Here is a 16,441-nt window from a genome sequence, read left to right as displayed (position 1 = left end):
ACATGGATGCTGGACTTATTGCACACCCACAAACAGACAGTTCAGCGAATTCATGAGTGTCTTGCTTACAGGTGTGGAAAAGTATTTGTAAAAATGTGTAAGAAACACTTTTTACTCATTTATTTATTTACTTATTTATTTATACTCTCCCCTGATTTATGTTCACAATCATATAAGACCATTAATAAGGAAGGTGCCTAAATTGAACTTATTTGGACTTTTTAATTACTCTGCGGCACTCTGGTCCAAGTGCTACTAATCAGAAGACCGCCTACAGATTTCTGCTCAACGTCATCGTACCTGTGGGGGCGTTCCCGGGTCTGCTTACCTGGACTACTGGGTTGACTTTGATTGGCGGAAACGCGCCTGCACCTGTGGCCTCTGTCTGGGGACCGGACCGAGCGACTGACCGTAGCAGCCTGATTCACCTGCTGCAGCTGCAACACGAGGTGGGCGCAGGGATTTATTTGACAGCTGGAGTTTTACAGGATTACGGTGAGTAAAACGACTATTTAAGAAAATGTTCAATCTTTATGTAGTCAATTTAAATTTAGGATTTTCGTGATGCGAGCCTGCTGCTTTTTCTTTATCTTTTTTTAAAATTTAGCAGCAAATCTCATTTAAAAATGGCCACGTTCTGTGTATATGGAAAATTACAGGCATTTTTTTTTTTAGATTTTGAATTGTTTCAGTTTATGTTTCGGAATATGAACAGTGCCCGATGTTTCAGTTTATTTAACACAACAATACAACGCTTCCTGTCGGTCAGAAATGAAGTGTGTATCGGCTGAAAGCAAACAAAAGCAAGTAGTACCATTTCAATGGAAAATTCAATCATGGATATGACTTATAGAAGATGGTATTAATGCCGAATCTGTCCACAGGCACTTTGAAGAGCATAATTGGTGTGAGATTAACTGTATTTAGAGAGTTGGAGGTAGATGATCTGAATGGAAATGAATTGGGGTGCTTCGTCACTGCAGTCCAAGACAAGCAGAGAGTTTAACGCGAGAGCTGTTAGGAAGGAAGTTGACAAGGAGATTGCAGGTGTTGAAGTTGCCATCATATTTCAATATTTCGTCATTAATAATAGCAACTACAGAACAAGTGCTCTTTTTTGGTGCTGCAGGCAGTCCTGCGATCACATCATGTTCTACAATCCTCAGAAAACATCTTTGTTTGATGCAGATCCCAACTAATGTCAAACTTTCAGAGTTCTAGTGATAGAGGAAAGTGAGACTAATGCTGTGAAATGTTAACATTCCCTCTAATATTCTAAATCATATCGCAAACCTTTTCGATATCATTCATCCCTGATTAAAAGGAATTTGTCCATCCGATAAAAATGTCAACGTCTGAAAAGCTACGTCTAGTGTTTCATTTGCTTGACTGCCCTCAAAAAACTGAAGCAGATATCAGCGTTGCCCTGTAATTAATAGTAATAATTTTACATTTGATCTATGAGTGCCTTTCAGAGCACTCAAGATCGCTTTACAATAAAAATGCTTCCTGCTTCATCAACAGTGGGACTCGTCTCCTCGTCATCCTCGGGGTGAGAGATGCAGATGGAGGGAGAACTGATTTTAAAGTCTGTTTCTCCTCCAACCTGTTCCTCTCAACACTCTTCCCCTCCTTTCCCACTGAATGTTGATGAAGAAGCATCTCCTCCCATCCATGTTGCTGCTGCCCTGCCACCTCCACCACCACCACCACCACCTCCCCCTCCCGCTCTTCTCCCTCCACCTCCTTTCAACACTCGCAATGTCCAGCGACGTTCCATGAAAAAGCTGAACTGGGATACTCTTCCCAGTCAGCGTGTCTTGGGTAGAGTGAACGTTTGGACGTCCCAGCGGCCTCAGAGAGACCTGGTGCTGGACATTCGGAGCATGGAGGAGCTCTTCAGCCAGGTGGACAAACAGGCCTCGCTACGTAATTCAAAGATGGTGGGTGTGAAGACGTGTGAAAGCATGGACCTTCTGGCACAGGAGCCCCAGGTAATGGATGAACTAGGGCGGTGTCATTGTCAGTGATTGATGCACGCGTTTACAGGAAATTCAGATAAGCTGGGGAAGTCATGAACACAGAAGAACTATCAGAACTGCTGATGGGGAACTGCTAAAGCACAACGGTTGGTGGGAGTGTGAAGCTTCCTCAAATATCACGCACCATCATGTGTTCCTTTCATCTACAGGTCACAATTCTCGACTCCAAAAAGAGTATGAACATTGGGATCTTCCTGAGACATTTCAAGAGGTAAGGATGGCTGAAGGACTGGTGAGACTGAGACTCTGAGAAGAGCGTGTGATTGAAACGTCTTTCCATGTGGATGAACTGCAGCATGCAAGATGCTCTCACATCAACTAAATGGGGATCTTAAAGTGGAAGCTACTTCCCCTGTGTTAATAACTAGCCCATCAACAGGTTCTTTATCAAGGGGACTGCATTCAAAGACATGGAAATTCCCTTTGAAACATCTTTTTGGTGTGTGGTGCGTGACTGATTGTTGCATTTTAACCAGTGTCAGCAACTACCGTCACTTCACTTAACAGGAGTGTAAATGTAAGAAGTCAAGCATCTCTCTCTCTCTCTCTCTCTCTCTCTCTCTCTCTCTCTCTCTCTCTCTCTCTCTCTTTTTGAAATAAATCATCATTGTATTTTTGTCTCCCTCTGCAGGCCAATGACTGAAATGGTGCAGGACATCTGTCAAGGGAACTGGCTTCGTTTTGGAGCAGGCAAACTGAAGGAGCTTTGCAAACTGCTGCCAGAGGACAGTGAGGTAATGTTAGCTCCACAGCTTGTTTTCATCATAGCGCTATGGTTACATTGAATAAACAAGCAACCAATCAGTCTCTGCTTGAAGAACAAAAGATTAACGGGTGAAGATGAACGATTACAGGACCTTTTGTTAATCGTGTCACGTGTCCATCCAACTTGTGTGAATGTGCAGGTGAAGCAGCTGCTGTCGTTCAGCGGGAACCTCTCCCAGTTACCAGAGGCAGACCAGTTCATGGTGCAGCTGGTCAAAGTGCCAGGGTGAGTCTGGGCTTTGTCGCTCTTGTAATTCTGACTCATATCAAGAGCTGGCTAAAGTATTTGTTAACTCAATACTAGTTTCTTTTAGTTGCCAGCCTGGTTTCTACATGCATCCTTCCCTGTGGAAACCTGCGTGGTCTCTGTGTTTGCAAAGCTCCAGTGTATTTTCAGCCTGTAACTTTTGCAGAGTGAGCTAAATAACAGGCTTTTTGACATCTTAGCAGCTATGTTTCATTTAGTTTAGGTGTAAAAAAAAAAAAAATTTGACTCCCGCCTCAGGCTAATCAGTCCACTTGGGCTGCGGTGTACTTTGTGTTTTTTCATATTAAAGTATAAAACTTTCCGACCTATTAGACAATTTTTCTCTCATTAAAATAGTGTGTTTTCCTCACTGTTCGGACACACGTCAGATTTATCACTTTAAAATTGGATAGAAAAAAGAGAAAACCGCAGCAAATTCAAGAATTCTCTATTTAGTTTATGGGATTTTTTTTTTTTGCCGTCAGCTACAAAGAGCTCCTGAAAACGATGGTGCTGAGGGAGGAATTCTTTCCTCTGATGGAGGAAGTGAAGAACTCTGTTGGTGTCATGACCAAAGCTGCTAATGGTAAGACTTCACACTTACTCACCCAAACTGCAGCCTCTCTCCACTCAACTCATCTCACAGGTGATGGTCTAACCTCTTGGTCCTCCTCAGAGCTGCTGGACTGTGATGACCTCCACTCAGTCATCCGGCTGGTATTAAAAGCTGGGAATTACATGAACGCTGTTGGTATTTCTTCTTTCTGAACTCCACTTTTGTTATTCCTGCCGTGCACTGGGTTTACCCTTGCACTCTGCATGTATTATACCAATAAAAAGACCTTTCTAATGATTTATTACTCAGGGAGGCTACAGTGCCAATGCTATTGGCTTCAGGATGACGTCTCTGCTCAAACTGGCTGACACTAAGGCCAACAAGCCCGGCATGAACCTCATGCACTACGTTGCCAAGGTGAGGGGGAGCTCCAAGATGAACCGATGAACACTGGAACAAGGCTGATTTGTTCACCTGCTCCTTTCATCTTCCATCCACAGCAAGCAGAGGGCATCGATGTCAAGTTGCTGTCGTTTCCCAGCCAGCTTGAACACATCGGGATGGCATCGAAGTCTCTATCATGAGTTCACTTACAGTCTTTTTGATCATCTAAGAATATATTTTTATGATTTTTAAAATTTGTTTTGTTTTGTTTTTTTTTTTTTACCTGTAAATATTTCTGGCAACAACAGAATTTGTAAAGAGGAAGTGATAACAGAGTTGGAGAGAGAAGTGAAGAAGATCAAGGAAGTGAAGTTGTATACAAGCAGACATCCTGACCTCTTCGAACAAATGGAGAGATTTCTAATGGTGAGGTTTTCCCTTGTTGTTTGCCCGTATCTGCCCCCCCCCCCTCCCAAAAAAAAAAAATCTACAAGGAAAAAAAAAACTGAACTTCTAATTACTTCATGTGGTTCACATCATTTGTGTCTCCCAGAGCGCCGACTCTGAGCTGACAGACCTGGAGTTCTGTCTCCAGGAGCTGAGTGCATTGAGCAGCGCTGTCGCCGAGTACTTCTGTGAGGACCCCATCACTTTCAAACTGGAGGAGTGCTGCTCCATCTTTCACTCATTTTGCCAACGTTTTGACACGGCTGTGCGGGTAAGAGGCTACACATGGAGGACAAACACAACAGCGGGATGTCAGTGCGTACTGCTTTCAGGTGTTAGCATCTTTTCCGAATTGAAAATGAAAGTTTTGAGAGTTACATGCTGAGGATTGTAGATTTCTCAATGATAAAAGGAGACATGCATATTAAAGTTTGTGAAACCATTCTATCCTAAATTTTGCCAAGTGCTAAATCTTAAAACGCTTCACATCTTCTTTGTCTGTAACACGTCTTCACATGAAGTCAGATTTGCATTGCATCTGTTCGTGGGACTTGATGTGCATTCTCACATCCCATCTACAAGTGTTCTCATGTTCTGTCTGCATCGTGTCTTACCTGAATATCCAACTGAAGGAGAACCGAGAGCGAGAGGCAGCAGAGATGAGACGCAAGAGGAAGGAGAGCATTCGTGTTAAATCCAAACGCAGGTCCACAGTGTCAGGACCAGAACCAGAGTCTGTGGAGGGGACCTCATGCTTGGAGTCGGCACTTATCAGCTTTCTGTCCACTGCTCCAGAGGGAGTCACCAGATACAGGAAGAACATGCCGTCCCTGGTCGAAGGTTCTCCCGGTGCAGGCACTGTTGGTAGAACTGAGGAAACGCCTCATATCACACAAGAGAAGCCTGAGAAGAAACAAGCCAAACTTCAGAGAGAGGATGAGGAAGCTGTGCTTGAAAACAAAGAAGAAGCTGAGAAAATGCGTGAGATAACTCAGAAGGTGCTTATCTACCAGAATAGTCAAAGCTGTCTTAACAGGGGGAAAGTTTCAGGCACTCCTCGCCAATCCGAGAGAACCCCAGACACTCCTCCCTGTTCTCCTCGCCCTAGAACCAGAGACTACTTCTTTGCCAATAACGGGGACATGGGCTCCCCGTGGACTATTCTGAGTCCCTTTCCCTGCTCCCAAAGACCCCAACACAGGCAAGCACTTCAAGACAGATTTGCCTCCATGTCCGGTGATGGTGACCTCAACAACGGAGTTTGGGAGAGCGGCAAAGCTTATCACCCGCCCACTTCCTCCAACCTGGATGGTCTAACATCGCCATCGGGTTGTTCACCTTTGGAGTGTCGCGGTCAAAGAGCCGTGGCCAAGGGTCTGATCCAGAGATCTGTTTCCATGGATGACTCCAGAAAATCCCCAGCAGCCAGTTTCCGACTGGGGGGCTTGTTCCAGAGAAGCAAACCTCAAAGGTCATACTCGTCTGGCTCAAGGACAGAAACCATAGAGGGAAGCGTGTGTTCATTAGTTGGCAGTAAGATGGAGAACCATGCAGAGGGACAAGCGAGCTCCTTCGGGCTCATATCCTTCTTCAGACGCTTCGGGGGAAGAAGTAAGCCTGGTGATGTGGAAGAACTCGACTTCAAGGCATCGAACACTTGAATGAAAAAACTATTTTTTGCAGACCAAGATGAGACTTTTTCATTTATGTGTGTTTCAGACTGTTTCCGTCTGTTTGTTTTACTATTTGTTTTACTGGTTTTTAAGCCTTCAGTGGACCCAAGGCAAAGGGGGACTTGCTTTCAACCATGAAGGTTAGATTTTTGGGAGTCAAACCACACTCAAAATTCTTAACATCCTTCTTTCTATCTTTCTTTCTTCTCTTTTTTTCTGTGCAATAAATGGTGATATTTTAACTTTTTAAAATTTTTTACTTGTATATGGATGATGTGCTTAAATATTTAACTACTTCCCACTTTTTGATTGAATTGTCACCTTCTCACCCTGTCATGAGATCCTTGAACGCCTGATTGTCGTCTTAGTGACGCCTGCTCAGGTTCCAGGAGCTGCTGTCCATTTCATCTATTATTTCTTCACTCTCAGTCTCCCTGAAAGGAGAGCAAAGGCTTTTGATACAGACGCCATCACAGATATGGTATTTTTGGTCATTTAGACCAGTGGTTCTCAACCCTTTTTAAATCTTGAACCCCACCCAGAATAATCAGGGTTTTGCATCCCCTGCTCTGCACTTGCTTGCCCAGACAGAGGAATAAATTCTATTTTGGTTTTAGTGTTTTAGATTTATTTAAATAACCGCGCTTTCTTTGTCAACATTTGTACTTGGGGACTAAAAGTTTACTAGTAGAAATAAATCATCTTATATTAGTGAGGTAAGAGGGCCTGTAAATGTGACAAAATGAAATAGTACAGGCCTCACAGTAGACCTTTATTCAAGAACTGTATTTAGTTTATAATTTATTTTTACACTATAAAATCTAATGCCATGAATGATTAGATGTTATTTACTATTGACTTATTCCAAATAAGACATTATTTCTATGAACATTAATATTTCTATTAATGTGTTAACATGAGTTTCTTGAGGAATATTCCATTCACGTTCCTGTTTACATGGATGTTGCACACAATACAGCCCTGTGTTCCACATGGGAGAATCCCCAGGTTGAGAACCACTGATTTAGCCCACAGTTAAATACATGATGATGTCATATATCTAGCCTATGATGTCATCATAAGTAACAGGGACATTTGACCGGAACAGTGCTGCGACTGCTGGCGAACCCACACTGGCTGCGTCTGCCTCGCCCTTCAGTTTCAGATGATCTCAGAACCATAGAGGCTTTCAGCTGCGTTGCCGGGGTAACGGGGTGTGTTTACAACCATCTCATTTGAGCAGTCTCACAGTGTAATACTGCTCCATAAAGATAAAGGCTCCTTTCTGACTGTTCCGTTGTCCTCCCACGTCCATCCCTCCTACTGGCAAGTGCTCAATGGGGACATTTGCAGTTGCCTGGCATCTCCAATGAAAGGGCCAAATTAAAGGAATGAAAATAGATTTTCTTTTTCAGACTAGTTTGAGACAATTAAAATAAAAAAAAAATCCTCTTTACCTCCCCTTATTGGTTGAGATCTTTGTAAGACCAACAAAAACGCAGTGTTGTACCGAGCAGAGGTCACAGTCTGGTACTTGATGCTGAGGGGATGTCAGCACTGACTGACCTGTTTTGATGTAAAATGAGAGCTTCAGAGTACAATCAGTCTATTGTGACCGCATGTTGAGTTCTGCTTCTGCTCTCTCATGTGAGTCAACTCCTGGGGACAAGATGTGACCTACTGTCCTCGCCGAGTTACACTCTCACCAGGGTTCTGTAAATCAGCTGTGCCTGTGTGTGTGTTTGTGTGTGTACCAGTGAAAGATGAGAAACAGGCCCGAATAGAGAGAGAGCGAGAGAGAGAGAGAGAGAGAGAAGGGGAGGAGGAGGTAACTTGGATCCAGTAAGAGAGGGAGGGAGATGTGCAAGTTGTGTTGTGGGGATGAATTTAAGTGGAGACGAGCATGAGAGCAACGAGGACACCAAGATATTATTGATAAAGAGCATTCTAACGGGGAACATACAGGAGCGAGACTGGGGAAGGAGCCAACTAAAGCCTGGATAGTTTTAATGTTACAACTTGACCAACAAGGTAAATGGATTTTAAATACATGGTGACAAATCAGCTTTGAAATACGTTTTGAAGTAAAACTATTCCAAATATTTTCATGAAATCTATCCTATGAAGTGATACATTGAATGCTTCATGCAGCGAACACTGAATCAAATTCTTTCACTAAAATGTCCCTGCGTTTTAGTGGCATGACACAAGATCACACTGTGTGGTAACTGTTGCTGCTGCTGCTGCTGCTATAAACCTAATCCACCGTTACAGCTACGGGCATCAGGCTGTTTACAAGTGTTGAAGCCTAATTAGATTTCAGGCTGCAAACTGTAAAGAATAAACTGAGCCGTGTCCACAATTGTACTTTAAATTAAATTGTGGGTTCTGAGACAGCACCCTGGAGCCCAGTTATTTCTCTGCAATACCCTGACAAAGCGGAATGTACGTATGTGTCCTGGGTCCCGGACCCGCTAGTTCTCTTTTTCTTTTGTTGCCCATTTTGGGAAAAGAACACAGTGATTCCCACAACTCCTTTGAGTATTCTGTATGACAGGAACAGTATGTGCCTGTGGAAAGTAAAGCCTTTATTTCATGTTCAAAGCATTATTTAGCGTCTTAATTAATGCATCTGCTTAAAGGGAGTTACTGCGGTAATAACAATACCTTTTGGCTCAAATGCACTATAAGTTCTGCTTCTAAGATTTTGGAAGTATTTCATGCAGCTACTCATGTATCAGCCTACAGTAACGTAATGTACCGCATTTCCCCTTGACGGAGAGGTAAAGAAATGACCCCGACGTGATTTGAACACGCAACCTTCTGATCTGGAGTCAGACGCGCTACCGTTGCGCCACGAGGTCGTACTCGCACTGTTATGCTTATAAAAATGATTCAAACTATTGCTTAGGGGAGTTCTGTGGCAAGTATGTTTTGTATAATGCACATCACGTTTGTGTACATCAAGACTCTTATAAAACACTGTGATTTCCAAATGTCGTGAGATTCATTCCTACAGTTGCAAAAGTAAATGTCATGACATTTCAAACACTAACGCACAGCCTCGTCTATTGCGCGCGTCTCCTGATTTTTCACGTCAAATGAGCAAGTGGCATTTCGGTCTGCATGTTATGTGTTTGAGAACGTGTCACATGACAACAAATTGTGAGGGTGCAACGTGTCAATTGGCCGCTAGATGGCAGAATTAGTTTTCATTCGGATTCCAGTTTGGATCATTTTAATGGTTTGTTTTCTTTCTTGTGTTTGCATCCAGCACTCAGATAAACAATGCCAGCTAAACAGTTGCCCCTTTAAGAGAAAATGCTTGACAAGGTTTACAATCAAATTTATAGAAGAATGCATGTGGCATATGTGTCTATGGTCCCTAGTTATTCCATTCAGTCTAAAAGGGATGTAATCTGTTGCAGTATGAAGCCAAACAAACAACAGGCGTGGTCTATATGTGATCCAACACATTTGTTCTAACTAAATTTCTGTTTGTTGATCCCTGTTTTCTGTTCAGGAAAGAATTGAAGCATTTGGAGAATCTAGGACACATACCTGCTAACCTTGACCAGCCTGTCTTGAGCAAAATGGATGGGTAAGTACTCAGCATGAATGTCAAATCAGTGGCCTTTGTTTGCGCAGACTTTGCACAGCCTGTTGTTGGAGTCAATAGAAAGAGGTTTTGGGAGAATTTGAAACCGAGTGCCACTCCATAATGAAGTACTTACTCTATTTTGCCATCTAGGGAACATGAAAAATTAATTTCAGTCACCAGTCATCATGCTTAGCAATGACATCAGAGCCGTAGCTGCTCTGATTAGGATGCTGTGGGGGGCCTGAACATCAGGACACATTGATTAGCTGCATGAAAGTCACAGTGTTGCCAAGAGGTGTGATGATGTCAATATTTAGGTCTTATTTGTGTCATCAGACTTTATTTCACTGCTTTAATTACACCAAAGCCTGATAAGTAGGTCTGTCTGAATATCAGCCAGCAAAACCTCAATTTGATGTAAAAAAAAAAAAAAAATTTGCTGTAAAATGAACTGAAATGATTTTGGTGGTCAAAGGTCAAGGCCACTGTGAGGTCATCGCACAGCCATCCCATTCTCATGATCATGATGTCTGGGTAAAAAGTCATTCATATCGCACAAACTTCCACATTCTTCATTTCACGCAGACTGTTCTGGGCAGGTCAGTCATAAGAAAGAAAAACCAAAGACTTCCTCGCAGACTAATGGGTGAAAGTAAGCACATATTTCAGCACACGATGCAGGATTTACAGTTTCATGTGTCTCAGATTCCTGCATTCTGAGGGCTTGGAGGGGTCAGGCTCTGGTGTTTATATCTGTAGCTTTGATTAAGTCAGTTATTTAAAGTTCTATGAGTGCGCTCTAATTTGTGGCTGGACACTCTGTAACCTAAGAAACCTCAAGTTTGAACAAGCCATAACTCTCTACCTCAAGCACTCACTACCGCTGCAGCCAAAGCTCCCACGCTGTTTGGTTCCCGTCTCCCATAACTAACAACCCGTCTAAGACCGGATCTACCAGTTTGTTGAAAGTCTGTTCTCTTAAGGGCGCAGAGGATAAAAAGTATACTGGCTTGAGACAGAAGGCAAACTGCTCCCACTACTGGGGTTGAACAGAGGATGTAACCATAATCCCTACAAAATAAAAGAACAATGTTTTTATCTGAGTTTGATAAATGGAACTATTTTTTGTTTTTGTTTTGTGCATTTTTTTGGAACATATATAAGTTGCCCCCTCATCGGGGTTAGGGTCCGAGTCCCCACTCGTTTTATATCATTTCAGTCGCAAACAGTATTTTAAACACCTTGTGTTCAATATGTTGCTTTTATTATTATTATCATTAATGTCAGCACTCATTAGAACCTTTTGTGCATGAAGCTGCTGCTGATCCAGTTTGAAAGTGTTCTAGCTTGGTATCTAATTATAAAGTCCTCATCCTAATTATTGTCAAATATTTGAGATACACATTGAATATGATAGATTCCTTCATCTAAAATGATAAATAAATAATAAATTCTAAACTTTTATTTAGAATTTCCTTGCATTTCTGCTTGAACTTGATAAAGTAATGCATTTACAGAAATTTCAAAAGGCCACCAGTGTAAGTACACTTACAAGACAGTGTGTTTCCTTTCTGCTCCAACTGCCCCTCCAACAGCTGACTGATCTGTTGATACATCAGTTTTTTTCAATCAGAGGAAGTTTTATGTGCATAGTGTCTCGGGTTTAACCCTCTAGTGATGAATCATCTTGCAGTATTTCTTGTATGGATAAATAAACCTGTCAAATTTGTCAAGTTTGTCAACGTGCTGAGTCAGACTCTTGTGAAACCTGCTCAGAGATCAGCTTTTATGATTAACAGCTTAGGGAGGAGAGAGAGAGAGAGAGAGAGAGAGAGAGAGAGAGAGAGAGAGAGAGAGAGAGAGAGAGAGAGAGAGCAGCCATCTGTATGTTCTGCTGCATTGGATGCAGTCTCCATGGCAACATGGTGCTCCCGCAGCAAATCTTGGGAAGATGGTTTGGTCCCCACCCCCATGCGCATACACACAGGCGCAAGGAGAACAGTGCTCATGCCTCCACTGTGTCCACTCACATGCTTCAAACGCCACGACCACAATTGTCTTTAAATTTCTATTCAATGAATGTCTTCTTTTTCTTCTAAACAACATTTAATCAAACATTCTTGTTTCCTGTAGGAAGAAGCTGAGCTTTCTACATCTCTCTTTGAAGCTGAGCCCTACATTTGTCCCTCTATCACCAGGATTATTCTTTCTTCTTCCTCCTATCAGCCTGTATAAGAGTGACTTTCACTGATCTCACATCATTTTTTTCTGTTTAATAATTTGGGCTTTTCTGCTTCTCTTACTAATGCAATTAAAGAGAGAGGGAGAGAGACAGGAGAGGTAAGCAAGGCAGGAATTATGAAAATTAAAAAATCTCTGTCTCTTTGTTGCCATCTCTCCTTCCCCTCTGCTCATCTCTTACACCATTGGACAATTCAACCCCCTCCCATTTTCACACCAGCCAGTGAGCTCGTACAATCTCCCTGTGTCTCCTGTGTCCTATGAGCCTCTCTTTCTCCCTCCCTCAGTTGCTTTCCTTCCCGCTCGAACACATACATGCATTTAAAGCCAGATCACGACCGTCCACTCACTCACGCCCTGTCCTTATACCTACATTCCTCTTTGGGTGAAGTGCTTTTGTTTTGTTTTATTTTTTGCTTTGGCCATGTCGGGTTTTGTGGATGGATATCGCTCCCTCTGGAGGAGAGCGCGCTGAAACTTCCCTCCACCCCTCTTTCATCTTAACCTGGTGTAAGTACACATCTTTCTCCTACTCTTTCGTACCATCCCCACAGTGAGGCAACACTTCCCTCCATCCTCTCACCCTCAGCCTTGCCTCTCTTCTCATGTCCTCATCTATTCTCTCTCCATCCTTCTCCCCCCTCCCTCCCTCCTTCCCTCACTCCTTCCCTCCCTCCCACTGGTGGACACCTACAGTCTCTGTTGTCTGTATGCAAAATAATGCTGCAGGCCATCCGTCAGTCCGCGCTGTGCAACATAACCTGAGAAGATTTCCTGCTGTATACATGAGGTTGCCTGGACTGTGATCAGAGATGAGTGGGGAGATGGAAAGGTGCATGTTCACAACAAGGCAAACACAGGAGGACCATCAGTGCAGGCTTGATGCAGCATGTTAATGTTTTCAACAGGCATGTAAATACTGAGAAAGCAAGTTTAATAGGAATTATTTTTGGAAATCACAAATTGTTGGCAATCGGCTTCCATCTGTTTCATATTATTCACTTTATTTCACATAATTTAATTTCAAGAAACATAAGTCAGTTGAAAAGATTGCATTATCTTGTAGTTACGATGGTTGAGCAGTTTCTTCCCCTCCAAAAAAAAAACTATTCCGAGTGTAATAATACCTCGAAATCAAGCTTAAAGCAAGTTTTTTTTTTATCAACTTTGTTTCAGGACAGTCTTAAAGTCAGTAAAATGGGTTTCACAGTATGTACTCAGTATCCTCCATTATTTCCACATTGTCATGGTGTGAACGATCAATTTTCAGTAGATGATGTTGTCCCCAAGCACATGACGAGAACCACTGGATGACCACGTGTGTGTGTGTGTGTGTATGTGCTCCTATATGTGTTTTCAAGTGAGGACACATCGGGATGACGAGCAAGGACATTTTTATAAATGCTTCTCGGGGGCACCACTGGTCGCCGTTGGGGGAAGTAGAGACTGGAATGTCCAGCTGGCATGAGAGGAATGTCACCAGAGCTGAATGGGAGGGGTGGGAGTCAGGCCAGGAGGGATGTAAACCTGACCATGAAAACACGATCAATGTTTAACTAAACGGTACTGTGACCACTGGGATGTGTCACAATTGTCACAAACACCTTCCTGGTTTCTTTGAGTGTTGATTTTGTAAGGGAGCTTTTTCTGTATCTTGTAATGCTTTCTGTGATTTACACTCGATTCACACGTCAATAAATCAGTTTCTACTCACAAACACCAGAAATCACGACTCAGAATTTCCTTGGCGGGGCAGGACATCCCCTGTCCTTAGACCCTCGATCCAGGTGAGGAGAAACATCCCCCAAAACAATCCCTTTCAAGGGGGAACAGAAGGGGTGTCTCTCCCAGGATGGGGAGACATGCAATAGATGCCAACTGAAGTATAGAAACACCACAAATAACAAAACAAACCATTGAAGACAAAAACAATGACACAATGATACAAGACACACTAAAAGTAGAGATAGCCACATGTGGAAATGTAGGTCTGTTTATTTGCTATCATACTACGCTGTAAATAAAAGCTTTTAAAGATGTATTTTACTATTGACGTTAAACTTTGCTGTCTATGCTGGCAAGGCCAGGCCCAGGCTGTTGTTACCAAACAATGTCGCTATTGCACTACCTCTATGTTCACACAGTCATTTTGCTTCACTGGCTTTGGTGACTGGCTGTTTTGATTCTGAATCTGATTAGAAACTTCATTTGTACACAACAAACATAGAAGTACAATGATTGGTCCGAACAACAGGATTGTTCTGCTGGGTGTTTTGTGACGGTCCTGAGAGCAGCATTTCAAATCAAACTGTTTTCATGTATATCGAGCCGAGTCTTAACAGAAGTGGTCTAAGGTAACTTCAACAACGGCTGGGATCATGTTTGAATTTACTGTACCCTGGGAGGACAGAGTGGAGGAAGCTCATGAGGGTAATCTGGCCCAGTACCAGGAGCTAGTGGAGGCAGGTGGGTCTTGCCCAATGTTCGACTAGCAAAGTTGGCAAATAAGAAGGTCATTATGTCCTTCATTATGTCACAGAGAGAGCCACTAGATGGTTGTGGTTGCAGGGTGGCTGCTGGGACGAACCTGGAGATCTGAACATCTCCGGCTGGGCCGCCTAGAACCGGAGACACACGGGTTTGTTTGGTGTGGGAACGTGTGTACAGCCGCCTGGAACACGGTGCCATCCTCAGATCAGGGCTGTATGGAGAGTTTGAGTTTATCCTCTGAATGGAGACTCAAGGCCAAATCTCATATAATGAGAATCTCTTTTATTGCATCATCCAACGGAAATAGAACGCTCCATACACAGGCACGTCAGCAGCCTCGCGGGGCTGCTTCGAGGAAAAATGCTCATCAGCGTCCTTTCATTCTTGCAATGACCACAGTGTAAATGTTTAACTGTCACCTTCATCACACCAGTTTAGCATGTTGGTATGTCAACATTTGCTAATTAGCACTAAAACTGATGAATTTCTGTTGTTTCTTGAGTGCAAGACAGGATGTAGGGTGGCGGTGATGTGGGATCTTACAACCGTCTGATGAACGTTGATGAGTCAGACGTCACGTCCCATCTTAGTGCTTCTCATGGACCAAAAAAGGGGACGTTAATGTTAAGGATGAAAACTTTAATAGATTGTGTAGGAAAAGCTTAACAGCAATACTGAATGTTATCACTATACTATCATAACAGTTGTATTTTTGTTTCTATATTGTGGTTAGATGCAGATGTGTGTAACAAATTGATACGTGTGAGCGTGTGTGTGTGCTTTGGCAGTTGTTTCCTATGTCATCTTCTAAGTGTAGTTACTAAATAAATATGTTAAAAGCCAAGCGACTGAGCTGAGCGATGCAGTGATGTCATGTTGGATATATTTAGATGCGTCCCGCTGGGAGGCTCAGTGATAGCGTGTTATATTGTGCCACATCTTCTTGAGCATTTTATAGGACATCTGCTTCAACTGGCTCGAAAGGCAAACATAAAAATGGACACACCAAGAAAGTTTATTGAAAATGATAAATAAGTGGATGAAAAGTGCATAGCAAGCACATTGCAGGTGCTGCTGCAGCAGGGTGGAGAGAGAGAGATAGTTAAAACAGACAGGATGTGACACAACAACAACTGTTTTTTTCAAACAAAAGAGTAGTGAAAAACGTGGAAGCTGACAAGAATGATACTTTATTGAAAAAAGGTGATACCTTATTGTTCCACGATAGGGAAACTATTTGCTGACAAACATCTTGAAAGTTTGCGAAAGTTTTGGTCATTTGCCTTAACAATGCACAGACTGAAACACTGGGCCAGCGTCAGAACTGATATTTGAAATAATAATATATGTTTTATGACAATAGTTGTCAACAAGGCAGCAAATATCATCCGAAGCTGATACACCAAGTCCTCGATCTGCGTAGTCTGTCAGTGAGGCAACTGGTTCTTTTCTATTTTGACCTCTGCAGTTATGAAAAGATTTGTGTTCTGATGATTTTGTAGATTATAAATCAATAAGTTCCAAAGTCAAGTCAAGTTAGGTGTACTGATTAAACACATTTCATACATATATATATATATATATATTTACACACATGCCAGCATGCATCCTCTCCTCTAGCTATATCATACAAACTTCTTTAGAAACTCCATGAAAATGATCACTATTTGATGAAGTTCTTGTTTTATAATACCAGTTTATGCATAGCACAAGGCATCAAGGCTACAGGCTGACTGTGGGATAATCACTAACATCCACATAATGCACCTCTCCATTGCCCATCTCATTATGGTGTTTATACTCACACATAATGAAGTAGCGTGTGCTTAGTCGAACAACTTAAATGCAGCATGTTAACCCCGATTTTAGACATCAACAATTCTTGTGGGTTCATGTGGTGCTGCTCTTACATTTTTGGATCAAATTAAAGTCACATTATTATCAGGCATGTGTAAAGAAAAATTCCAAAATACATTCTGTTTCTACTTTATAGAT

The 16,441-nt window shown here is 42.4% G+C and overlaps 2 protein-coding genes and 1 non-coding gene across 5 annotated transcripts in view; 2 read left to right on the top strand and 1 right to left on the bottom strand.

Moving 5' to 3' along the window:
* Positions 1-349: 349 nt before the first annotated feature.
* Positions 350-6,357, top strand: fhdc3 (FH2 domain containing 3). The gene is made up of 12 exons (XM_086226338.1): positions 350-495; positions 1,525-1,994; positions 2,192-2,253; positions 2,674-2,776; positions 2,948-3,033; positions 3,540-3,640; positions 3,731-3,801; positions 3,920-4,027; positions 4,111-4,181; positions 4,303-4,420; positions 4,548-4,712; positions 5,074-6,357. The coding sequence occupies exons 2-12, from the start codon at positions 1,560-1,562 to the stop codon at positions 6,100-6,102; spliced, it is 2,349 nt and encodes a 782-aa protein (XP_086082464.1). The 5' UTR covers positions 350-495; positions 1,525-1,559; the 3' UTR covers positions 6,103-6,357.
* A 1,458-nt stretch (positions 6,358-7,815) lies between these two features.
* Positions 7,816-16,441, top strand: part of trim3b (tripartite motif containing 3b) — a 29,286-nt gene continuing 20,660 nt past the window's right edge. For 2 of the 3 annotated variants that reach the window (XM_086226867.1, XM_086226862.1), the window contains exon 1: positions 12,226-12,466. The gene's annotated coding sequence lies outside the window, so the exon portion shown is untranslated. Of the gene's footprint in view, positions 8,146-9,637; positions 9,716-12,225; positions 12,467-16,441 lie in introns of those variants that run through there. The other variant, XM_086226865.1, reaches the window with a different exon arrangement.
* On the bottom strand, positions 8,907-8,978 carry trnaw-cca (transfer RNA tryptophan (anticodon CCA)). The gene has a single exon. It is a non-coding gene; the product is annotated as a tRNA-Trp (tRNA).

The sequence above is a fragment of the Aulostomus chinensis genome, chromosome 15, assembly GCF_037954235.1.
Source record: "Aulostomus chinensis isolate RoL2024-O1b breed Wild chromosome 15, RoL_Achi_v1.0, whole genome shotgun sequence".
Classification (NCBI taxonomy): Eukaryota; Metazoa; Chordata; class Actinopteri; order Syngnathiformes; family Aulostomidae; genus Aulostomus; species Aulostomus chinensis.
Note: the sequence above shows the minus strand (reverse complement) of the source record. Positions and strands in the feature narration are given on the sequence as shown.

Coding starts and splice junctions, on each gene's coding strand:
- fhdc3 (XM_086226338.1), top strand. CDS start 1,560: ATGCAGATGGAGGGAGAACTGATTTTAAAGTCTGTTTCTCCTCCAACC. Junction 4,421..4,547: donor AAATGGAGAGATTTCTAATG/GTGAGGTTTTCC, acceptor TGTGTCTCCCAG/AGCGCCGACTCTGAGCTGAC. Junction 4,713..5,073: donor GTTTTGACACGGCTGTGCGG/GTAAGAGGCTAC, acceptor ATCCAACTGAAG/GAGAACCGAGAGCGAGAGGC.